This window comes from Mobula birostris, chromosome 11 (assembly GCF_030028105.1).
Source record: "Mobula birostris isolate sMobBir1 chromosome 11, sMobBir1.hap1, whole genome shotgun sequence".
Taxonomy (NCBI): domain Eukaryota; kingdom Metazoa; phylum Chordata; class Chondrichthyes; order Myliobatiformes; family Myliobatidae; genus Mobula; species Mobula birostris.
This window is the reverse complement of record NC_092380.1, coordinates 114,596,923-114,623,063: the sequence shown is the minus strand read 5'-3', so window position 1 is coordinate 114,623,063 and position 26,141 is coordinate 114,596,923. Positions and strand designations below refer to the sequence as shown.

General features: G+C 46.1%; 1 protein-coding gene across 1 annotated transcript in view; it reads right to left on the bottom strand.

Moving 5' to 3' along the window:
• mrvi1 (murine retrovirus integration site 1 homolog) overlaps positions 1–26,141 on the bottom strand; it is a 272,971-nt gene that overhangs the window by 117,038 nt on the left and 129,792 nt on the right. The window contains exons 12-14 of the mRNA XM_072271388.1: positions 20,887–21,010; positions 19,939–20,095; positions 10,003–10,090 (exon numbers count right to left, since the gene is read on the bottom strand). Of these exons, the coding sequence (XP_072127489.1) occupies positions 10,003–10,090; positions 19,939–20,095; positions 20,887–21,010 (369 nt within the window). The remainder of the gene's footprint in view (positions 1–10,002; positions 10,091–19,938; positions 20,096–20,886; positions 21,011–26,141) is intronic.

Below are 26,141 nucleotides of genomic sequence, written 5' to 3'. Positions count from 1 at the left end.
CTGTCCACCATGGGCATCACAGACGCGTAGCAGTTAGTGCAACACTATTATACCTCAAAGCACTGGAGTTCAGAGTTCAAAGTTCAAAGTAAATTTATTAACAAAGTACATCTTCAGTTGTCCATTGAAATCCGATGACGAAGTCCACTCCTTTAATGGTGAGATCTTTGATGACTATACAGTCCTATCCTAGACCCACAAGCTCTATTGCAGGTAGGAAGCTTTGTCACATGGTGTGAGCAGTATTATCTGTAGCTTAATGTGAAAAAGACTAAGGAGCTGGTGGTAGACCTGAGGAGAGCTAAGGTACCGGTGACCCCTGTTTCCATCCAGGGGGTCAGTGTGGACATGGTGGAGGATTACAGATACCTGGGGATACGAATTGACAACAAACTGGACTGGTCAAAGAACACTGAGGCTGTCTACAAGAAGGGTCAGAGCCATCTCTATTTCCTGAGGAGAGTGAGGTCCTTTAACATCTGCCGGACGATGCTGAGGATGTTCTACAAGTCTGTGGTGGCCAGTGCGATCATGTTTGTTGTTGTGTGCTGGGGCAGCAGGCTGAGAGTAGCAGACACCAACAGAATCAACAAACTCATTCGTAAGGCCAGTGATGTTGTGGGGATGGAACTGGACTCTCTGATGGTGGTGTCTGAAAAGAGGATGCTGTCTAAGTTGCATGTCATCTTGGTCAATGTCTCCCATCCACTACATAATGTACTGGTTGGGCACAGGAGTACATTCAGCCAGAGACTCATTCCACCGAGATGCAGCACTGAGCGTCATAGGAAGTCATTCCTGCCTGTGGCCATCAAACTTTACAACTCCTCCCTTGGAGGGTCAGACACCCTGAGCCGATAGGCTGGTCCTGGACTTATTTCATAATTTACTGGCATAACTTACATATTACTATTTAACTATTTATGGTTCTATTACTATTTATTATTTATGGAGCAACTATAACGAAAATCAATTTCCCCCGGGGTTAATAAATTTTGGCTATGACTGTGACATGTCTATGTGGTAGTGGTGATAACCATGGCTGCATTTCTCCTGGCTCTCTTCTGCTGTCTTCTGGTTGTTCTTTCCATCTCCAGAAGATGAATCCGGTCCCTACACAGCTGTCGCCAAGTGGTACGGTCAGCAGCAACCTCCTCCAGGTCCTCGGGTCTGATCTTGTACTTCCTTAAAGCATTCTTCATCTGATCCTTACAGCGCTTCTTCGGCTTTCCAGCTGAGCGTCGACCATGATGTCACTGGTTGTATAACACTCTGCGGGGTAGCCGACATGGGGGCATCCTTATCACATGCCCCAGTCTCTGCAGCTGGCGCTGGGTGATCACGGCCTCAATACTTCTGCAGTTGGTCTTTACAAGTATTTCAGTGTGAGGCACTCTACGCTGAAGTCTCTCAAAGGCAGCTGATGCCTGTTTAATGCGGCTCTGGATGTCGTTGTCAATGCCGCTATCCTCAGAGAGAATGCTCCCCAGATATTTGAAAGATGGCACTACTGACAGCTTTTCATCACCAACAGTGAAGGCAGGTAGAGTGGGTGGGACACTGGTACTCCACTGGCAAACCACTTCTGTCTTGTATGTACTTCAAAGTACATATGTCACCATATACAACCCTGAGATTCATTTTCTTGCAGGCATACTCAATAAATCCAATAACCATAATAGAATTAATGAAAGACTGCACCAACATGGTGGACAACCTGTTGCAAAAGACAACAATACTGTGCAAATACAAAAATAAATAATAATAATAATAATAATAAATAAGCAATAAATTTCGAGAACATGAGATGAAAAGTGAATCCATAGGTTGTGGGAACAGTTCTGTGACGGAGCAAGTGAAGTTGAGTGAAGTTCTCCCCTCTGGTTCAAGAGCCTGAAGGCTGAGGGGTAAGAACTGTTCCTGAACCTGGTCCTGAAGCTCCTGTACCTCTTTCATGATGACAGCAGTGAGGAGAGAACATGACCTGGGGGGGTGCGGTTCCTGATGATGGATGCTGCTTTCCTGCAACAACAGTCCATGTAGGATGTGCTCAATGATAGGAGGATCTTACCCTGGATAGACTGAGCTGTGTCCACTACTTTTTGTAGGATTTTCCATGAAAGGACATTGGTGTTTCCATACCAGGCCATGATGCAGCCAGTCAATATACTCTCCACCATACATCTATAGAAGTTTGTCAAACTTTTAGGTGTCATGCTGAATCTTCACAAACTCCTAATTCAATTCTGATGTCCTCTGTAAGGAGTTTGTGTTTTCTCCACATGACCGTGTGGGTTTCGTCTGGGTGCTCCAGTTTCCACCCACAGTCCAAAGATGTACCAGTATGTTGATTGGTCATTGTAAGTTGTCCTGTGATTAGGCCAGGGTTAAGTTGGTCAGCACAGCTCTAAGGGCCAGAAGGGAAGTACTCCACGCTATGTCGCTAAATTAAAAAATATTAATAATTTGATCCTGGCTGATTTATTTTGTCTCTCAGCCCCATGAGCATGGTACAAGACACAAAGACTGACACTGGCAGCCAGTCAAGGCCAACACTCTGGAGGCTGATTGCTCGAGGGGGCAGTGGAGAAACAGAGGAAAGAATGGCCAGTAAATCTCTGGCACAAAAACAGCTCTCCGGAGTCACACCAGGTCACCTTCAACATGGTGTGGACCTCCACAGTGAGCCACAGGGCAGATGCCTTGCAGGCTGTGGCGTTCCTGCTGATGACTGGAGCTAGACCATCAAACCGTAAGACATTCGAGCGGAATTAGGCCATTCAATAGACAATAGACAATAGGTGCAGGAGTAGGCCATTCAGCCCTTCGAGCCAGCACCGCCATTTACTGTGATCACGGCTGATCATCCACAATCAGTACCCCGTTCCTGCCTTCTCCCCATATCCCTTGACTCCGCTATCATTAAGAGCTCTATCTAACTCTTTCTTGAAAGCATCCAGAGAATTGGCCTCCACTGCTTTCTGAGGCAGAGCATTCCACAGATCCACAACTCTATGGGTGAAAAAGTATTTCCTCTGTTCTAAATGGCCTACCCCTTATTCTCAAATTGTGGCCTCTGGTTCTGGACTCCCCCAACACTGGGAACATATTTCCTGCCTCTGGTGTCTTCAATCCCTTAATAATCTTATATGTTTCAATCAGATCCCCTCTCATCCTTCTAAATTCCAGTGTATACAAGCCCAGTCACTCCAATCTTTCAACATATGGCAGTCCCGCCATCTTGGGAATTAACCTTGTGAACCTCCGCTGCACTCCCTCAATAGCAAGAATATCCTTCCTCAAATTTGGAGACCAAAACTGTGCACAATACTCCAGGTGTGGTCTCACCAGGGCCCTGTACAGCTGCAGAAGGACCTCTTTGCTCTTATACTCAATTCCCCTTGTTATGAATGCCAACATGCCATTAGCTTTCTTCACTGCCTGCTGTACCTGCATGCTTACTTTCACTGACTGATGAACAAGTACACCAAGACCTCGTTGTACTTCCCCTTTTCCTAATTTGACACCATTCAAATAGTAATCTGCCTTCCTGTTCTTGCCACCAAAGTGGATAACCTCACATTTATCCACATTAAACTGCATCTGCCATGCATCTGCCCACTCACCCAACCTGTCCAAGTCATCCTGCATTATCTCAACATCCTCCGCACATTTCACACTGCCACCCAGCTTTGCTAATGTTACTTTTAATCCCTTCATCTAAATCATTAATGTATATTGTAAATAGCTGCGGTCCCAGCACTGAGCCTTGCGCTACCCCACTAGTCACCGCCTGCCATTCTGAAAGGGACCCGTTGATCCCTACTCTTTGTTTCCTATCTGCCAACCAATTTACAATCCATGTCCGTACCCTACCCCCAATACCATGTGCTCTAATTTTGCCCACTAATCTCCCATGTGGGACCTTATCAAAGGCTTTCTGAAGGTCCAGGTACACTACATCCACTGGCCCTCCCTTGTCCATTTTCAGTCACATCCTCAAAAATTTCCAGAAAATTAGTCAAGCATGATTTCCCCTTCGTAAATCCATGCTGACTCTGACTGATCCTGTTACTGCTATCCAAATGTGCCGCTATTTCATCCTTTATAATTGAGTCCAGCACCTTCCCCACCACTGATGTCAGGCTAACTGGTTTATAATTCCCTGTTTTGTCTCTCCCTCCTTTCTTAAAAAGTGGGATAACATTAGCTACCTTCCAGTCCTCGGGAACTGATCCTGAATCTATAGAACATTGGAAAGTAATTACCAATGCGTCCACGATTTCTAGAGCCACCTCCTTAAATACCCTGGGGTGCAGACCATCAGGCCCTGGGAATTTATCAGCCTTCAGTCCCATCAGTCTATCCAACACCATTTTCTGCCTAATGTGAGTCTCCTTCAGTTCCTCCGTTACCCCAGGTCCTCCAGCCACTATTACACCTGGGAGATTGTTTGTGTCTTCCCTAGTGAAGACAAATCCAAAGTACCTGTTCAACTCGTCTGCCATTTCCTTGTTCCCCATAATAAATTCACCCGTTTCTGTCTTCAAGGGCCCAACTTTGGTCTTAACTAATTTTTTCCTCTTCACATACCTAAAGAAGCTTTTACTATCCTCCTTTATATTCTTGGCTAGCTTGCCTTCGTATCTCATCTTCTCTCCCCGTATTGCCTTTTTAGTTTTCCTCTGTTGCTTTTTCAAATTTCCCAGTCCTCTGGCTTCCCGCTCATCTTTGCTATGTTATACCTCCTCTCTTTTATTTTTATACTGTCCTTGACTTCCCTCGTCAGACACGGTCGCCCCTTACTCCCCTTAGGATCTTTCTTCCTCTTTGGAGTGAACTGATCCTGCACCCTCTGTATTATTCCCAGAAATTCGCCCCATTAAGGCTGAATAATTTTTTCTCTCAACCCCATTCTCCTGCTTCTCTCCATTACACAGAACATAGAACATGGAACACTACAGCACAGAAACAGGCCCTTCAGCCCATCTAGTCCTTGCCAAACTATTGATCTGCCTACTCCTAATGACTAGACCCCTCCATACCCCCTCATCCAAGGACCTATCCAAATTTCTGTTAAGTGTCAAAATCGAACCTGCATCTGCTACTTGTGCTGGCAGCACGTTCCACACTCTCACCACTCTCTGAGTGAAGAAACTCCCCCTCATGTTCACCTTAAACATTTCACCTTTCATTCTTAATGCATGAACTTTAGTTCTAGTCTCACCCAACCTCAGTGGAAAAAGCCTGTCGGCATTTACCATGTCTACACCCCTCATAATTTTGTATCCTTCTATCAAATATCCCCTCATTCTCCTACACTCCAGGGAATAAAGTCTATGTTGTGCTAACCTTTTAATCTAACCCTTGCCTCCTCATAGACCACTGCTGGTAGAAGCAGAGTTAACAGGGAACTTTCCAAAAGGGATTAGAGGAAGTCTGCAGAAGGAAATGCTTTTCTGAAGAAGCTCATGTATGACAAGAAGGATAGACTCCTTGTACCATGTAATGTTGACTTCGCTGTTTGGCAGTGCAGTAGCATAGTGGTTAATGTAACACTTTACAGTGTCAACAATCACCGATTGGTGTTCAGTTCCCGCAACTTTCTGTGACGAGTTTGTACCTTCTCCCTGTGACCACATGGGTTTCCTCCAGGTGCCCTGGTTTCCTCCACATTCCAAAGACTTACAGGTTGGGGTTAGTAAGCTTGGGTATGCCATGTTTGTGTGGAAGTGTGGCCACACTTACAGGCTTTCCCCAGCACATCCTTGGACGATGTTTTGGTTGTTGGTGCAAACGATTCATTTCACTGTTTCAAAGTACAATCAACCGTCCTTATCCTGAAAAGTCAGTTCTGTTCTGTTGGACTGGGCAGATGAGATCTACAGTGAGATCCAACTGTTGGCTCTGCAACACTCTGTGGAGAGCGAAGGGCATGACAGGGCACAGAAGTAATCATGGTCATCCACTGCAACCAAGGAAGACCCCAACTCTGACGACGAATCATATCACTGGACCCGAAATCTGAGCTGCCCTGGTATAGTGGCTTTTCCAGCCTAAAAACTCCAGCACAGCTTTCTTGCTATCATCAGATACGATGGACAACCACCACCACGTGACAAATAAAGCTAATCTTTAGACTGTAGCTACCATCTTAATTATGCTTCAACGTAATGTTGCCATGATGAAATTGAGTGTGCCCGGCCTTTTGGTCCGAGAGGACATCATGGGGGTCAGCTGGTCAAACAGGTATTTTCTGTTGGATACGGATCAGTTGTTATATACAGTAAACTGCCCCCTCCCTGTGGAATTTAGATCATCAAGAGTGCCCTGTCTGGCTGTATCATTGTGTGGTACGAAAGCTGCAAGGCATTGGATCACAAGACCCTACAGAGGAGTGAAAACCGCCGAGATGATATGGGGATCTCCTCCCCACTATTTGTGACATTTACCGGAAGTCACAAGACAAGACAAAGGAGCAGAAGTAGGCCATTTGGCCCATCAAGTCTGCTTCGCAGCTCCCCCATGAGCTAAACTATTCACCCATCTAGTTCCAATTTCCGGCTTTTTCCCCATATTCCTTGATACCCTGACCAATTAGATACCTGTCAATCTCCTCCTTAAACACCCTCAATGATCGGGCCTCCACAGCTGTATGTGGCAACGAATTCCACAAATCCACGACCCTCTGGCTAAAAAAAATTTCTCCTCATCTCTGTTTTAACTGGGTACCCTCTAATTCTAAGACTATGGCCTCTTGTCCTGGACTCACCCACCAAGGGAAACAATCTTTCCACATCTACTCTGTCCAACCCTTTCAACATTCGAAATGTTTCTATGAGATCCCCTCTCATTCTTCTATACTCTAATGAATACAATCCAAGAGCCGACAAACGCTCCTCATATGTTAGCCCCTGCATTCCAGGAATCATCCTTGTAAATCTTCTCTGAACTCTTTCCAACATCAGTACATCCTTTCTATGATAGGGGGTCCAAAACTGCACACAGTATTCCAAATGAGGTCTCACTAATGCCCCATAGAGCCTCATCAACACCTCCTTACTCTTATACACTATTCCTCTTGAAATGAATGCCAACATAGCATTCGCTTTCCTTACCGCCAACACCGCCGAGTGTTGCAGACAAAAGGCCTGAGACATTTTTGAGGACCCCTACCACTCACGTCACAATTTCTTTCACCCACTATTGTCAGGAAGGAGATACAAAAGCATCAGGACTAGGACTGCCCGACTAGGTAACAGCTTCTTCCCTCAGGCTGTGAGTCTAATGAATACCCTGCCACCACTGAGGTCTCGACACGAGGACAGCGAGCTATTTACTGTTTCCCTGTGCTGCACAAGACATGCATTTGGAAATACATTTATTAACTTATCTATGGTAATATTTTGTTTTATGTGCTGTGTGTGATACCTGCTTTATGGGTACACCGTGGTCCAGAGGAACGTTGTTTCATTGGGTTGTATATATGTATTGTGGGTGACCGTGGTCCAGAGGAACGTTGTTTCATTGGGTTGTATATATGTATTGTGGGTGACCGTGGTCCAGAGGAACGTTGTTTCGTTGGGTTGTATATATTAATTGTGGGTGACCGTGGTCCAGAGGAACGTTGTTTCGTTGGGTTGTATATATGTATTGTGGGTGACCGTGGTCAGAGGAATGTTGTTTCGTTTGGTTGTATATATGTATTGTGGGTGACGGTGGTCCAGAGGAACGTTGTTTCATTGGGTTGTATATATGTACTGTGGGTGACCGTGGTCCAGAGGAACGTTGTTTCGTTGGGTTGTATATATGTACTGTGGGTGACGGTGGTCCAGAGGAACGTTGTTTGGTTGGGTTGTATATATGTATTGTGGGTGACGGTGGTCCAGAGGAACGTTGTTTCATTGGGTTGTATATATGTATTGTGGGTGACGGTGGTCCAGAGGAACGTTGTTTCGTTGGGTTGTATATATGTATTGTGGGTGACGGTGGTCCAGAGGAACGTTGTTTGGTTGGGTTGTATATATGTACTGTGGGTGACGGTGGTCCAGAGGAACATTGGATTGTATATATGTATTGTGGGTGACGGTGGTCCAGAGGAACGTTAGATTGTATATATGTATTGTGGGTGACCGTGGTCCAGAGGAACGTTGTTTGGTTGGGTTGTATATATGTACTGTGGGTGACGGTGGTCCAGAGGAACGTTGGGTTGTATATATGTACTGTGGGTGACGGTGGTCCAGAGGAATGTTGGGTTGTATATATGTACTGTGGGTGACGGTGGTCCAGAGGAACGTTGGATTGTATATATGTACTGTGGGTGACGGTGGTCCAGAGGAACGTTGGATTGTATATATGTACTGTGGGTGACGGTGGTCCAGAGGAACGTTGGATTGTATATATGTACTGTGGGTGACAGTGGTCCAGAGGAACGTTGGATTGTATATATGTACTGTGGGTGACGGTGGTCCAGAGGAACGTTGGTTTGTATATATGTATTGTGGGTGACGGTGGTCCAGAGGAACGTTGGGTTGTATATATGTACTGTGGGTGATGGTGGTCCAGAGGAACGTTGGGTTGTATATATGTACTGTGGGTGACGGTGGTCCAGAGGAACGTTGGGTTGTATATATGTACTGTGGGTGACGGTGGTCCAGAGGAACGTTGTTTGGTTGGGTTGTATATATGTACTGTGGGTGCCGGTGGTCCAGAGGAACGTTGGGTTGTATATATGTACTGTGGGTGACGGTGGTCCAGAGGAACGTTGGGTTGTATATATGTACTGTGGGTGACGGTGGTCCAGAGGAACGTTGGGTTGTATATATGTACTGTGGGTGACGGTGGTCCAGAGGAACGTTGGTTTGTATATATGTACTGTGGGTGACGGTGGTCCAGAGGAACGTTGGGTTGTATATATGTACTGTGGGTGACGGTGGTCCAGAGGAACGTTGGGTTGTATATATGTACTGTGGGTGACGGTGGTCCAGAGGAACGTTGGGTTGTATATATGTACTGTGGGTGACGGTGGTCCAGAGGAACGTTGGGTTGTATATATGTACTGTGGGTGACGGTGGTCCAGAGGGACGTTGGGTTGTATATATGTACTGTGGGTGACGGTGGTCCAGAGGGACGTTGGGTTGTATATATATACTGTGGGTGTCGGTGGTCCAGAGGAACGTTGGGTTGTATATATGTACTGTGGGTGACGGTGGTCCAGAGGAACGTTGGGTTGTATATATGTACTGTGGGTGACGGTGGTCCAGAGGAACGTTGGGTTGTATATATGTACTGTCAGATGACATAAACTTGAACTTGAAAGCTCCACAATGAATAGTCACTGGGGACAGATTCCAAACATGGATAAAGAATTTCAAGGATTCTGCATTTGGATCACGTTGCCCTAGTGACTGTCAGCTTTTAAAAATTCAACATTCAAGAGATTCAAGATTGTTTAATGTCATTTCCTGTACACAAGTGTAAACGAGAGTGAAATAGATGTTACTCCAGATCCGACGCAGCACAAAACAAACACGATAAGATAAAGAACACAATAATAAAAACACACAATAAATATAAATACATGAGATAGCTTTTTTACAGATTGACTGTCTGTCCATAAAGTGAGCTAGGCACAGGGGTGTCTGTACTTAACGTACTTATTGGTGGTTGGGGGTGTGGAGGGTGGGTTTGTGGGTGGAGGTGTTGATCAGCCTCACTGCTTGGGGAAAGGAACTGTTTTTGAGTCTGGTGGTCCTGGTGTGGATGCTGCGTAGCCTTTCCCTGATGGGAGTGGGACAAACAGTCCTTGAACAGGGTGGGTGGGATCCTTCATGATGTCACCGGCCCTTTTCCGGCAGCTTTCTGTATATAGAACAGTCAACAAATTTCATGACATATGCCGGTGATATTAAACCTGATTCTGGTATGTCCTTGACGGACTAATTAGGAATTCTTTGGAATGATTCTTAATTCTTCGGAGAAATTAGGAATGTAGAGACTCACGGTGGTGGGGGGAAGCTGTTCTTCAGCCTCTGGGCTCAGTCTTTGCTTCACATCCACCTCCTGGGACCGTGATCCACCCACGCTATTCCTTGTGGTTAAAAAAAAAACAGTAACAAAATAAATTACCCGAGTTGGCAGGAGAATTCTGAGAGCAACCAGCTTCCTGTAATCGGTCAGTCTTCACTCACTGGGACATTCACTTTAAGGTTAGGGAACTGGTCCTGAATCCCATCCAAGAGAACCAAGCCAATAATTAAAGCCCTCACACCCAACATGGTACTGAGCGAGGGCAGCAGGGCATTGTAGTCAGGATCACACTTTAAACTGTGTCCCTGAGATCAGACCATAAGACATAGGAGCAGAATGAGGCCATTCAGCCCATCAAGACTAATCAGCCATTCCAACATGACTGATTTATTATCCTTCTCAACCCCATTCCCCTGCCTGCTTCACGTAACCTTTGATGCTCTGACTAATCAAGAATTTATCCATAAGACCATAAGACATTGGAGCAGAATTAGGCCTTCCAGCCATATAACAATTACAACACAGAAACAGGCCACCTCGGCTCTTCTAGTTCGCGCCGAACGCTACTCTCACCTAGTCCCATCTACCTGCACTCAGCCCGTAACCGTCCATTCCTTTCCTGTCCGTATACCTATCCAATTTTTTTTTTAAACAACATCAAACCTGCCTCTATCACTTCTGCTGGAAGCTTGTTCCACACAGCTACCACTCTCTGAGTAAAGTTCCCCCTTGTGTTACCCCTAAACTTTTGCCCCTTAACTCTCAACTCATGTCCTCTTGTTTGAATCTCCCCCACTCTCAATGGAAAAAGCCTATCCACGTCAACTCTATCTATCCTCCTCATAATTTTAAATACCTCTATGAAGTCCCCCGCAACCTTCTACGCTCCAAAGAATAAAGACTCAACTTGTTCAACCTTTCTCTGTAACATCCTTCGAGACTGCTCTGACATTTGATTATGGCTGACCCACATCCCTTTCAACCCCATTCTCCTCAAACCCATCTTCCTGAACCCCATTCTCCTCAACCACATTCTCCTCAACCCCATCTTCCTGAACCCCATTCTCCTCAACCCCATCCTCCTCAACCCCATTCTCCTGAACCCCATTCTCAACCCCATCCTCCTGAACCCCATCCTCTTCAACCCCATCCTCCTGAACCCCATCCTCCTCAACCCCATTCTCCTGAACCCCATCCTCCTCAACCCCACCCTCCTCAACTCCATCCTCCTCAACTCCATCCTCCTCAACCCCATTCTCCTCAACTCCATCCTCCTCAACCCCATTCTCCTGAACCCCATTCTCCTGAAACCCATTCTCCTCAACCCCATCCTCCTGAACCCCATCCTCCTCAACCCGATCCTCCTCAACCCCATCTTCCTGAACCCCATTCTCCTGAACCCCACCCTCCTCAACCCCATTCTCCTGAACCCCATTTTTCTGAATGACCTGACCTCCACGGCCACCAGTGGCAATGAATTCTACAGATTCATCACCTACTGGCTAAAGAAATCCCTCCTCATCTCTGATCTAAATGGATGTCCCTCTATTCCGAGATTGTGTTCTCTGGTCCTAGACTCTCCCACCACAGGAAACATTCTCTCCACATCCACTCTCTTAAGCTCTTTCAACATTCTGTAGGTTTCAATGAGATTCCCCTCATTCTTCTAAACTCTAGTGAGTACAGGCCCATCAAACATAGAACCACAGAATCATAGAACACTACAGCACAGAAAACAGGCCATTCAGCCCTTCTAGTCTGTGCCAAAACATTATTCCATTAGTCCCATTAACCTGCATCCAGTCCATAACCCTCCAGGCCTCTCCCATCCATGTATCTATCCAATTTGTTCTTAAAACTTAAGAGTGAGCCCACATTTACCACATCAGATGGCAGCTCGTTCCACACTCCCACCACTCTCTGAGTGAAGTTCTGCCTAATGTTCCCCCTAAACCTTTCCCTTTTCACCCTAAAGCCATGTCCTCTCGTACTTATCTCTCCTAATTGAAGTGGAAAGAGCCTATTCACATTTACTCTGTCTATACCCCTCATAATTTTGTAAATCTCTATCAAATCTCCCCCTCATTCTTCTACGCTCCAACGAATAAAGTTCTAACCTGTTCAATCTTTCCCCGTAACTCAACTCCTGAAGACTCGGCAACATCCTGGTAAATCTTCTCTGCACGCTTTCAATCTTACTGATATCCTTCCTATAGTTAGGAGACCAGAACTGTACACAATACTCCAAATTTGGCCTCACCAATGTCTTATACAACCTCCCCATAACATCCCAACTCCTATACTCAATACTTTGATTTATGAATGCCAGGATGCCAAAAGCCTTCTTTACAACCCCCGTCTACCTGCGACAGACCCCCTGCTTCCTCAACACTACCTGCCCCTCCATCTATATTCATACCATCTGCAAACTTGGCCACAAAGCCATCAAATCATTGACATACAGTGTAAAGAGAAGTGGTCCCAACACAGTCCCCTGTGGAACACTGGCAATCAAACAGAAAAGGCTCCTTTTATTTCCAACTCTTCGCCTCCTGCCAATCAGCCACTGCTTTATCCATGCTAGAATCCTTCCTGTTATACCATGCGCGCATAGCTTGTTAAGCAGCCTCGTGTGGCACCTTGTCAAAGGCCTTCTGAAAATCCAAGTGTACAACATCCACCGATTCTCTTTCGTCTATCCTGCTTGTTATTTTATCAAAAAATTCCAACAGATTTATCAGGCAAGATTTTCCCTTAAGGAAGCAATGCTGACTTTGGCCTATTTTGTAATGTGCCTCCAAGTACTCCAAAATCACAGCCTGAAGAATTGACTCCAACATCCTCCCAACCACTGAAGTCAGGCTAACAGGCCTATAACTTCCTTTCTTCTGCCTCCCTCCCTGTTTGAAGAGTGGAGTAACATTTGCAATTTTCCAGTACTCCAAGATTTATTGATTCTTGAAAGATCATTACTAATGCCTCCGCAATCTCTTCAGCAACCTCTCAGACATCCCACCTCTCCCGGAAGTTCCGGGAGTCCCCCACATATGAATAGTGGCTCCCTGATGCCTGCAAATTATATACAATATCACGGAAATCAATTTTTTTGAGAGTGAGCGAGCGAGAGAGCGCGAGAGCAAGCAAGCGAGTGAGAGAGAAAGCAAAAGAGAAAGCGTGAGAGCGACCACGAGAGGGAGAGAGGGCGACAGGGAGCTATGGCAGAGTGTTCCAAAAAAAGAAAATATAAAACATACATCACCCCAGACTACCCTAAAGTGTACCCCTGCCTAATAAGGGTCAAAAATAATGACAGTGTTGCTCGCTGCACTGTTTGCAACAGTGACCTTTCTATTGCCCATGGTGGGTTAAACTGTAAAAGACATGTTGAGGTGAGTTTAACAGGTGTCATTCGTTCATTAGCATAGCTAACGTTATTTAAACTAGCTGGCCGGCTGCTGAGGAGCTACTCTATTGCAGACATCCCACCTCTCCCGGAAGTCTCCTGCAAATTGATGGTGCTACCTCCCTGAAATAAGTTTTTGTAGGGTGGGATGTCTGACCTCTTTTAGAACCCTGAGGTGTAGTCCATCAGGTCCAGGTAACTTATTTACCCTCTAGCCTTTCAGTTTCCCAGCATCATCTCCCTAGTAATAGCAAAAGTAGTCTCTTCTGCCTCTTGATACTTTCAAACTTCCGGCATACTGCTAGTGTCTTCCACAGTGAAGGTTGATGCAGTCCAGGCAGCATCTATGGTAAAGAGTATTGTCGACGTTTCGGCCCGAGACCCTTCAGCAGGATTGGAGAAAGAAAGCTGAAGAGTAGATTTAAAAGGTGGGGGAGGGGAGAGAGAAACACCAGGTGATAGGGGAAACCTGGGGGGGGGGGAATGAAGTAAAGAGCTGGGAAGCTGATTGGTGAAAGAGACAGAAGGTTATGGAAGAAAGGAAAGGGGAGGAGCATAAGAACTGAAGAACGCAAGAACATAAGAAATAGGAGCAGGAGTAGGCCGTCTAACCCGTCGAGCCTGCTCCACCGTTCATTTCTGGCCATGGACACATCTCCACCTACCTGCCTTTTCCCCATAACCCTTATTTCCCCTAATACGCAAAAAATCTATCCAACCTTCCTCACCAGAGGAAGGTGAGGAGAAAAGGTGAGAGACGGAAAAGGGGATGGGAAATGTTGAAGGGTGGGGAGCATTCTTGGAAGCTTGAGGAATCAATGTTCATGCCATCAGGTTGGAGGCTACCCAGACGGAATATAAGGTGTTGTTCCTCCAACCTGAGTGTGGCCTCATCATGACAGTAGAGGAGGCCATGGATTGACATATCAGAATGGGAATGGGAAGTGGAATTAAAATGGGTGGCCACTGGGAGATCCCACTTTTTCTGGCAGACAGAGCATAGCTGCTCGGTGACGCGGCCTCCCAATCTACATCAGGTCTTACCAATATACAGGAGGCCACACCGGGAGCACCGAACACAGTAAATGACCCCAACAGACTCACAGGTGAAGTGTTGCCTCACCTGGAAGGACTGTTTAGGGCCCTGAATAGTAGTGAGGGAGGAGTTGTTAGGGGTAGGTGTAGCACATGTTCTGCTTGCAAGGATAAGTTGCAGGAGGGAGATCAGTCGGTTGGGGGGGGGAATGAATGGACAAGGGAGTCGTGTAGGGAGCAATCCCTGCGGAAAGCAGAAAGTTGAGGGGAGGGAAGGATGTGTTGGTGGTGGGATCCTGTTGGAGATGGTGGAAGCTTCAGAGAATTATGTGCTGGATGCGGAGGCTGGTGGGGTGGTAGGTGAGGACAAGAGGAATCCTAACTCTGGTGGGGTGACAGGACGATGGGGTAAGAGTAGATGTGTGTGAAATGGAAGAGACGTGGTTGAGGGCAGCATTGATGGTGGAGGAAGGGAAGGCCCTTTCTTTGAAAAAGGAGGACATCTCCTTCGTTCTAGAATGAGAAGCTTCGTCATGAGAGCAGATGTGGTGGAGACAGAGAGATTGAGAGAAGAGGATAGCATTTTTACAAGTAACTAGGTGGGAAGAGGTATAGTCCAGGAAGCTCTGAGAGTCTGTGAGTTTATAATTGACATCATTGTTTAAGTTGTCTCCAGAGATACAGACAGTGAGATTGGGAAAGGGGAGGGAGGTGGCAGAAATAGAGCAGGTAAATTTGAGGGCAGGGTGGAAGGTGGAGGCAAGGTGAATGAAATCAACGAGTTCAGCACCAATGAAGTCATTGATGTAGCATGGGAAAAGTGTGGGACGGTCACCATTGTAGGCTTGGAACATAGACTGTTCCATGTAGCCGACAAACAGGCAGGTACAGCTGGGACCCACGCGAGGACCCATGGGTGTGATGCTTAACACTTATTCTGTTTGAACGCCATTTCCTTTCCCCAATTACTATCTCTCCAGCACTATTTTCCAGCGGTCCAATATCTACTCTCACCTCTCTTTCACTCTTTGTATATATGAAAAAAATGTTGGTATAATTTTTGATATTATTGGCCAGCTTACCTTCTATTCCATCTTTAACCCCTCCTTATGGTTTTTTAAGATAAGATCAAGGTTTATTTATCCCGAAGGAAATTATTACTGCAAGATTGCGCAGTCAGAAATATATATTTTAAAATACAAAATGTAAGCATTGAGGTACAAAAAAGAATACAAAATGTGCACTAAAAAGTAATAGTGTAAAATACAGATGTGCAATGAAACCATATGCCTATATACTCAAGGAAGAGGAATTGTAGAGTCTTATAGCAACAGGGGAAAGGATTTCTTGTGGCATTCAGTGGAGCACCTCGGTGGAATCAGTCTGTTACTAAAGGTGCTCCTCTATTTGTCACGGAGGTGGTGAGAGGGATTGTCCATGATGCTCCATAGCTTCTTCAGCATCCTCCTCTCAGACACAACCACCAGGGAATCCAGTTCCACTCCCAGAACAGAACCAGCCTTCCTGCCGAGCTTATCGATCTTCTTGGTGTCAGCTGCTCTCACCCTGCTGCCCCAGCAGACTACGGCATAGAATAGAATGCTAGCCACCACTGACTTGCAGAATATCTGCAGACGTTGAATGACAGGAGCCTCCTCAGGAAGTACAGTCAACTCTGTCCCTTCTAGTACAGAGCCCCTGTATTTTCAGTCCAGTCCAGTTTATTGTCTAAGTAAGTTCCCAGGTATCTGTAGTCCTAGATGACTTCCACGCCCATTTCCTTGATGGAGATGGGAATGCAGGGTGTTTTCACCTTCCTGAAGTTCACCACCAACTCCTTTGTCTTAGTGATGTTGAGCTGCAGCTGATTCAGCCCACACCACACAACAAAGTTGTCCAGCATTCTTCTGTACTCAGCCTTTTGACCCCGGCTGATACAGCCCACAACTGCCAAATCGCCTGAAAACTGCTGAGGGTGGGTGGCAGGACTCCGAGTTGTATCTAAAGTCCGAGGTGTAGACAGTGAACGGGAAAGGGGGACAGGACAGTCCCCTGAGATACCCCTGTGCTGCTAACCACGGTACCTGATACACGGCTCTGCAATCTCACATACCGTGCCTGTCTGGACAGGTCGTCTGTAATCCAGGACATCAGTAGAGCATCCACCTGCATCTCCGTGAATTTACTTCCTAATAAAGTAGGTCATATGGTGTTAAAAGCACTGGAGAAATCAGAGAACATGATTCTCACAGTGCTGCCTGGCTCATCCAGATGGGTGTAAGCCCATTGAAGCAGGAAGATAACAGCATCCTCGACTCCAATATGTGGTTGGTAAGCAAACTGCAAGGGGTCCAGAGATGGATTTACGATGGCCTGGAGGTGTTTCAGGACCAGTCTTTCTAATGATTTCATAACGTGTGCAGTCACTGGGCATGGTGGGACATGTCTTCTTGGGTACTGGAACTAGGCCCTTTAGTTGCCTTCTGTTGGTTTTTAAAAATTTTGCAATCCATTAACTTTCCATTAATTTTTGATCTATTACGTGGTCTCTCTTTTGTTTTTATTCTTTCTTTTCAAATCTTTTTATTGTTATACAAAAGAAATAATGAGTACATTGAAGTAACAACATTTACAATGTCTCAAAAAAGACATTATCTTAAAGTTTGAAAAAAATTTTGTGATAACAAAAAAAACCTACTAAGCAGAAAAGTGAGAAGAAGAAGAACCCATTAGGTGTACAACCCCGGAGTCGTGCATCATACAAAAAGCTTCTCTTTTGTTTTTATATTGGCTTTGACTTCCCTTATCAGCCATGGTTGTATCATCCTGCTTTTAGAATACTTCCTCTTCTTGTGCCTTCCAAATTGCTCCCAGAAACTCCAGCCATTGTTCTCTGCCAGCATCCCTGCTAGTGTCCCCTTCCAATCAACTTTGGCCAGCTCCTCCCTCAAGCCCTAGCTCACTCAGTTTTTCCTTATATGCCCTTTAAACCAGGCAGCGTCTTGGTAAACATCCTCTGCACCCTCTCCAAATCTTCCACATCTTTCCCAACATGAAAAGACCAGAACTGAACACATACTCTTAGTGTGGTCTAACCAGAGTTTTACAGAGCTGCAACATTATCCTGTGGCTCTTGAACTCATTCCCCTGACTAATGAAGACCAACACACAGTACACCTTCTTAACCATCCCATCAACCCATTGCGGCAACTTTGAGGGACCTATGGACATGGACCCCAAGATCTCTTTGTTTCTATCCACTGTCAGGAATCCTGCCATTAACTCTGCACTCTGCCTTCAAATTCAACCTTTCAAAGTGAATCACTTCACACTTTATCTGCATTGAACTCCATCTGCCACTTGTCAGCCCAGCTCTGCATCCAGTCAATGTCCCAATGAATCCTACATACAACACCAGGGGTTCCCAGCCTAGGCTCCACGGACCCCTTGCTTAGTGGTATTGGGCCGTGGCATAAAGAAGTTGGGAAGCCCTTTTCTGCACTATCCACACAACTCCGCCAACCCGATGCTTACTTCTCTCTAAACATTACTGAGAAACAATGCCAACAGATTCAGAGTGCAGAAAAGATTTAAGACATTGGAGAAAAATTAGACCACTCAGCCCATCGAGTTTCGATTCATTGATCAGGACTGATTTATTCTCCCACTCAACCCCATTCTCCAGCCTTCTCCCCATAAACCTTAATGCCCTGACTAATCAAGAACTCATCAATCTCCATTTTAAATCACCCTATTTACCAGGATGCTGCCTGGACTCGAGGGTCTGAGTGGCAAGAAGAGGTGGTGTGGACTGGGACTTTATTCCCTGGAACGTAGGAGGCTGAGGGGTGATCAGTTGGAGGTAAATAAGATCATGAGGGTCAAAAACAGGGTCAAAGCACATTGTCTTTTTCCCAGGAAGGGGGTGCTCAATACAAGAGAGCATAGGTTTAAAATTAGAGGTGAGAGATTCAACAGGGACATCAGGGGCAGCTTCTTCACTGGCTGAGCACTCTTACTATCCTATACATTAGATTAGATTCAACTTTATTGTCATTGTGCCGAGTACAGATACAAAGCCAATGAAATGCATTTAGCTTCTGACCAGAAATGCAAAGAATAGTGTTATTTACAAAATAACTGTGAATAAAAAAAGTGCTACAGCACACAAATATAAAAGAACTGAGACAGTACAATATGGGTGTAATACTGCTTAGCGCTGTGATGTGAGGTTCAGCAAGGTCACAGCCTCAGGAAAGAAGCTCTTCCTGTGCCTGCTGGTACGGGAGCGGAGGCTCCTGTAGCACCTACCGGATGGGAGGAGAGTAAAATGTCCATGGTTAGGGAGAGATGAACCTTGATAATGCTTTTCGCCCTGCCCAGGCAGCGTTTATGGTAGATGTTCTCAACGGTGGGCAATTGGGTGTCGATAATCCGCTGGGCAATTTTCACCACCCGCTGGAGTGCTTTGCGCTTTGATACTGGACAATTGCCATACCACACTGAGAAGCAGTTGGTGAGTATGCTGTCAATGGTTCAGCGGCAAAAATCCGTCAGTATCCTGGGACAGAGGTGAGCTTTCTTGATGTTGCGCCTTTTTGATCAGGATGGAGGAGCTCAGGGACCAGGTGAGATCCTCAGAAATGTGGACACCAAGGAATTTGAAGCTTGATACATGCTCCACTACAGTTCCGTTGATATACATGGGGACGTGAGTGTGGCTCCTAGCATGCCTGAAGACAACAATGATCTCCTTGGTTTTCTGGGTGTTAAGAGCCAGATTGTTGTCGGCACACCACACGGCCAGCTGCTGGACCTTGTCCCTGTAGGCCATCTCGTCATCCCCTCTGATCAGGCCAACCACCGTGGTGTCGTCTGCAAACTTGATTATGGAGTTAGAACCATGTACAGGAACGCAGTCATAGGTGAAAAGGGAGTACAGAAGAGGGCTCAGCACACAGCCTTGAGGCACGCCAGTGTTCAGGGTGAGAGTGGAGGAGGAGAGGTTGTCTAACTTAACTGATTGGGGTCTGTTAGTCAGAAAGTCCAAGGTCCAATTGCAGAGGGATACACTGATATCAAGCTGGCGAAGTTTGGCGATCAGCTTGGAGGGGATCACAGTATTGAATGCCGAACTAAAGTCAATGAACAGCATTCTGACGTAAGAGTTGGGGCTGTCCAGGTGGGTCAGGGCAGAGTGAAGTGCCATGGAGATGGTGTCCTCTGTTGACTTGTTGATGCGATAGGCAAATTGATGGGGGTCCAGGGTAGAGAGCAGATAGGATTTCAGATGTGATAGAACCAGTCTCTCAAAGCACTTTGCAATGATGGGGGTGAGTGCAATTGGACGGAATACATTTCTAACAAGTCACCTCCTACCCTCCTTCAATAGTCCATAGGTCCATAACATACAGGACCAGAATCAGCCCATCGAGTCTGCTGCACTATTTAATTATGTACTGGGACCTCACCTGCCTGTGGTCTCTGAGTCTTGTCCTCTGGTCAAGTTCTCCTTTGGCGATGAAGGCTTCCCTTCTTCCCCACCGTTTTGGTCCAATGGCTGTTGTCCAAAGCGCTTCTGGGTTCCAAGTGGTTGGTGGCTCCCGGAAAGTTCTAGATTAAGGGCTTCTGTGGAAGATCAGGACAAAAGATTAAATAGCACACACGCAGCGCACCCCCCCCCCCCCAGGTAGTCAGTACGTGCAAAGGACCAGCAAGGCAATGTTCTCCAACCCAATCACCTTCCTAAAGACACCATATCTGGGATTACGCACAAAAAATGCTGGAGGAAATCAGGTCAGGCAGCACCTGTGGAGGGGAATGGAGAGTTGACATTTTGAGGAAACCCTACATCAGGACTGGAGAGGGAGGGTGGCAGATGTCAATAACAGTGGGGGGGGAGGAAGGGGATGAGTAAAGCTGGCAGGTGATAGGTGAGATCAGGTGATGGGGAAGGTGGGTGGTTAGGAGGGGGTGATGAAGTAAAAAGCTGGGAGATGATAGGTGGAGGAGGTAAAGGGCTGAAGAAGAAGGAATCTGATTGGAAAGGACAGTGGACCTTGGACAAGGCAAGGGGGAGGGGAACCAGAGGAAAGTGACAGGCAGCAGAGGAGGAAAGGAAGAGGTGAAGGGGGAACCAGAATGGGAAATGAAAAATGAGAGAACGCGGGAGTGGGGGAGAAATTACCAGAAGGACAAATTGATGTTCATGCCATCACCTTCGACACTACCCAAATGGAATATCAGGTGTTGCTCCTCCAACTTGAATGTGGCCTCCTCTACACCCATTGCATTTGTGGTAAATAGATTTATTGAAATGCTTCCTCAGCGTTACAGCGATCACAGCTATTCGTAATATGCATTGGGAAGTACAGGCGAGCTGAAAGACATTACAGAAATTCAGGTTGTGCTTTCCTTACCGAGCAGAGATGAGTACTGCCCTGATCTACCATCGTTGCACCATCCACTGTGGGTAGAGAGCCACTGGTGATGTAGTAGTTCAAAGATCTCCTGGGACTGAGGCAGCACATCTGTTTCCTGCTTCTGCATCACAAGAAAAGAGTTGGTCGTAAGCTCTATTTCAAACTAAAGTTCTTTGTGTAACCTGGGAACATGGAACATAGAATATTCCAGCACAGTACAGGCCCTTCAGCCCACAATGCTGTGCTGACCTTTTAACCTACTCCAAGATCAATCAGACCCTTCGCTTCTATATGGCTCCCTATTTTTCTATCATTTTTACCTGTCTCAGAGTTTCTTAACTGTCTCTACCACCACTCCTGGCAGGGTGTGCCACACACCCATCACTCTCTGTGTAAAAAAACCTACCTCTGACATTCCGCCAAAACTTTCCTCCAATCACCTTAAAACGATGTCCCCTTGTATTAGACATTCACACCCTGGGAAAAATTCTCTGGCTGTCCACCCAATCTATGCCTCTTATCTTGTACACCTCTATTGTCACCTCTCATCCTCCTTCACTCCAAAGAGAAACGCCCTAACTCACTCAACCTCTCCTGATAAGCCATGCCCTCTAGTCCAGGCAGCATCCTGGAAAATCTCCTCTGCACCCTCTCTAAAGCTTCCACATCCTTCCTATACTGAGAGGAGCAGAATGAAAACACTATATCACAAGTATGGTTTAACCAGGGTTTTATAGAGCTGCAAGAATTCTGTTCGAGAGGAGGTCTAACTACATGAGAATCACCTCTGCTTGCCATAGAGAACGGGCGATACCTGTGGAAGAAGAAACTGGACAACCAAAAGGCCCAGCCACCACTTGCTCTTGCCCACACTGCTGCAGAATATGTGGATCCTGGATCGGTCTCTGTAGCCACTCGAGGACCCGCCAACAGACAACCCCTTAGGAGATCATCATAGTCGACTCGATCGCATTACTACTGCAGCTTCAGCAGTATCTCAGAGTACTTGAACTGAATCCCCTGACTATAGAGGGCCAGCACACCATATGCCTTCTTGAACACAGGAGATCCTGCTGGTGCTGGAAATCAGAGCAACACAGACAAGCAAAATGCTGGAGGAGCTCAGCAGGTCAGGTAGCATCTATGGAGATGGATAAACAGTCAGTGTTTCGGATTGAGACCCGTCATCAGGACTGGGAAGGCAGGGGAAAGATGCCCGAATCAGAAGGTGGGGGAAGAGGGAGGAGGGCAAGCTGGAAGATGATTGGTGAAGTCGGTAAATGGGGGAGGGGGAATGAAGTAAGAAGCTGGCAGATGGTTGGTGGAAAAGGTAAATGGGGGAGGGGGAATGAAGTAAGAAGCTGGGAGATGGTTGGTGGAAAAGGTAAATGGGGGAGGGGGAATGAAGTAAGAAGCTGGGAGATGGTTGGTGGAAAAGGTAAAGGGCTGGTGAAGAAGGAATCTCTCAGAGGAAAGTGGGCCACGGGAGAAAGGGAAGGAGGAGCATCGGGGGGAAGTGACTGGCAAGTGAGGAGAAGAGATAAGAAGGTGCCAAAGTGGGGAATTGAAGAAGAGGGAAGGGGGAGGGGGAATAATTACTAAAATTTGGAGAAATCAATGTTCGGGCCATCAGTGTGGAGGCTATCGAGACGGAATTTGAAGTGTTGCTCCTCCACCCTGAGAGTGGTCTCATTGTGGCAGAAGAGGCCATGGATCAACATGTCCGAATGGGAATGGGGATTGGAATTAGAATGGTTGGCCACCGGGAAATCCTGCTTTTTTTGTGGATGAAGCGGACCTTCGTATTCGTTCCAGCAATATTCGTGGGTGTTGTGTGGAGCATGGATTGGCAAGAAGCAGGACCTGCCCTCCGCCACAAACCAGCCGACGCCAACTAAATCCATGGCAGCAATACCTCTGCCACACACAGGAGGGTGAGCCCTGCCACTGGACGGAAGGAACCTGAAGACTCACACTCACTGTTTCAGGAACAGCTTCTTCCCCTCCACCATCAGATTTCTGAATGGACAGTGAACCCATGATCACTACCTCACTGTTTTCTTCTTTCTTTTGCTCTCTTTTTGCTCTACTTATTTAATTTGTAGATATACTTTGTATTGTAATTTATCATTTTTATTAAGTATTGCACTGTACTGCTTCCACAAATCAACATATTTTGCAGCATATGCCAGTGATATTGAACCTGATTCTGATTCTTTGGGAGTAACCCTCCCTTTGGCAGAAAGTGGAGCAGTGTCCTCAAGGTTCCACTTCTCTCTTCTTCAGTTTCCCACTCTGACCCCTCTTACATCTTACCTCTTCTCCTCACCTGCCCATCACCTCCCCCTGGGTCTTCTCCTCCTTCCCTTTCTCCCATGGTCCACTCTCCTCTCTCTTATCAGATTCCTTCCTCTCCAGCCCTTTACCATTTCCATCTATCACCTCCCAGCTTCTTCCATCATCCCCCTCCCCCTCCGTAGATGCTGCCTGGCCTGCTGAGTTCCTCCAACATTGTGTTTGTGTTGCTCTGGATTTCCAGCATCTGCAGATCTCCTGTGTTTAGGGAAGGGGCTTGTTATATTGTTGTTGTTCTGCTGAACATGGTAGACATGTTATGTTGGCGCCGGAATGTGTGACAGCAAATTCACAGGTCAAGATTCAAAGATTTAAGATTAAAAGTACATTTAATTTCAAAGAATGCTCAAATTATATAGCCTTGATATTTGTCTGTTTACAGACACCCACAAAGTAAGAATTCAATTAAAAAAGAAAGACCAACAACCAAGGCACAGAGAAAGAGAAAAAAAAACACAAATCATGCAACAGTAGAAGTGAGACAACCAGACTGAATCTTAAGATCCAAATCCTTGGAGCAGTCCAGAGTAGACCCGAAACCTCAGTCTCAGCTCATCATATCATCAGGGCAAATTGCTGCGAAGCTTGCAGACACGAAGCACGGCAGCCGGGCCGGCCTCATAGTGTGAAATCAGCCCGCGCCTCGCCACCAGACCCAACACCCTGCCTTTCCAGTCTATCTGGGCCAGCGTTCAAATTGTGCAAACAGTGGATTGTGCCTCGCATTAGGACCCGGACAGCAAAATGCCCTGGGCCTACACCACGTCACCCAGCCTGAAGCCATTCTCAACCTCTCCAATTCACCTCAGCACTTAGAGCGATCCAACCTTGCGCCTGGGTTAGTTGGACAGACATGAAATCTCCTCTGCCTCAACTCCTCCTCTCCGAATCTTTCACTCCAACTCCATCTGCTCCAATTTTGCATCGTACCAGCACAGCTCATTCCTCGAGTTCACTTTGCCTTTGCTCACCTCTTCATTGTTTTCGTGATAGTCGACCACTATTTACATCCCAAAAGTGTTACTAATGATGTTTTTAGTCAGATTCCTTGCCTTTTGAACGAGCAGTAAGCTGTCACATCACATCTGTAGCATCATCTTAAACTGGAAGTTTAAGGTGTGTGGTTGTTAATGGAAACAACACATTTTATTGTATGCTTCGGTGTACATGTGATAAATAAATAAATACATCTGAATCTGAGTTTTACAAGCTAATAGATCTATCCCTAAGATAGTGTCTTTAAGATTGTCACAAACCCAGATATGTACAGTAATACTCATGTAGCCTGACCAAAGTTTTATAGAGCATTCAGAATACTCTGGGTTTATGTGAATATGACAGATATTAATTCAAACAAGAATCAGTCTTCAGTTCACTTTATAAATGTAAATAAGTTCAGGAAGTTTGCAATTAGTCTTCAATTTTTACTGTAAATTGAAGTAAAACTGTCCCACAGTCTAAGAGATATGGTTTGCAAAATGGTGACCCTGAGACGTTCATATATACTGTACATCCGCGAAACCCTAAAACAAAATGGGGTTGCATCAAACTAGGTAACATAGGCTAAACTATTTGCACCATTGTGACTTGAGTTCAAGTTAGAAGACCAGAATGGTGATGTCACTTAGCAGGCCCAACGTGGACACAGGTATAGATGCAACCAGCAGCTGATCTGTCATGTACTCTGATGGCTGGTTCTCCGTCTTCAATAACTTTTTGTGTGCTCAGCATATTTGTCTATTCAGGACTATTTCTGTAGACCTGACAACATGACTTCTAGCTCTCTGTTCTCAGAATCTTTTAGAATGTCTGTGCTAATTGTTTTGCTTTCAACAAAGGCAGTTAAACTTTCAGAGGTGACTTATCACTCACAATGTGCTTCCACTATGCATCTCAAAGGAACCATTTGTCAGCCAAAGTACTGAAGTAAACAATGTCGATGAAACTGCGTAGAATCAGCTATTGATCTTGTGGGTACTTACATGTGACGTACTTTTGAGTTTGAGGGACTCTGCCGCAAGTCTGTCCATGAGAATGCTTGCTCGTGGTGATGGATAAAAACTTCGATATCACCAGCTTCAGTGTCTCTCCAGTGACGTCAATCACAGTCACAACAGAGCAGCAACATAACCTCATGCTCCTGAACTCAATCCCCCGACTAATGAAGGACAACACTCACAGGCCTTCTTAATCATCCTGATAACCTACTTAGATAATCTGAAGGATCTGAGCACTTGGACCCCAAGAGCCCTCTGTTCTTCCATACTGTTAAAAATAATTTCTATCCTGGGGAATGGATTCTGACTGTTTACCTTATCTGTGTCTTTCATAATTATAAAAACTTTTATCATGTCTCCCCTCTCCCACTCCAAGGAGAATAACCAAAATCTGTCCAACCTCTCCATATAGCTCATGCTCTCTAATCCAGGCAACATCCTATTGAATCTCTTCTGCGCCCTCTCTACGCCCTCCCTGATATGGGGTAACCAGAACTGCACAAGATAGTCCAAGTGAGGGCTAGCTAAAGCGGGGGTTCAGCAAGCCAGGCAGCACCTATGGAAAAGAGCACAGTCGATCTTTCGGTCCAAGGCTCTTCAGCAGGACTGGAGAGAAAAAAGCTGAGAAGTAGATTTAAAAGGTGGGGGAGGGGATGGAGAAACATAAGGTGGTGGGTGAAACCGGGAGGGGGAAGGATGAGGTAAAGAGCTGGGAAGTTGATTGGTGAAAGAGATACAGGGCCTGAGAAGGGGAAGTCTTATAGAAGAGGACAGGGGGCCATGGAAGAAAGAAAGGGGGGGGGAGGAGAACCAGAGGGAGGAGAATATAAAGTGTTGTTCCTTCAACCTAAGTGTGGCCTCATCACAACAGTGGAGGAGGCCATGGATGGACACATCGGA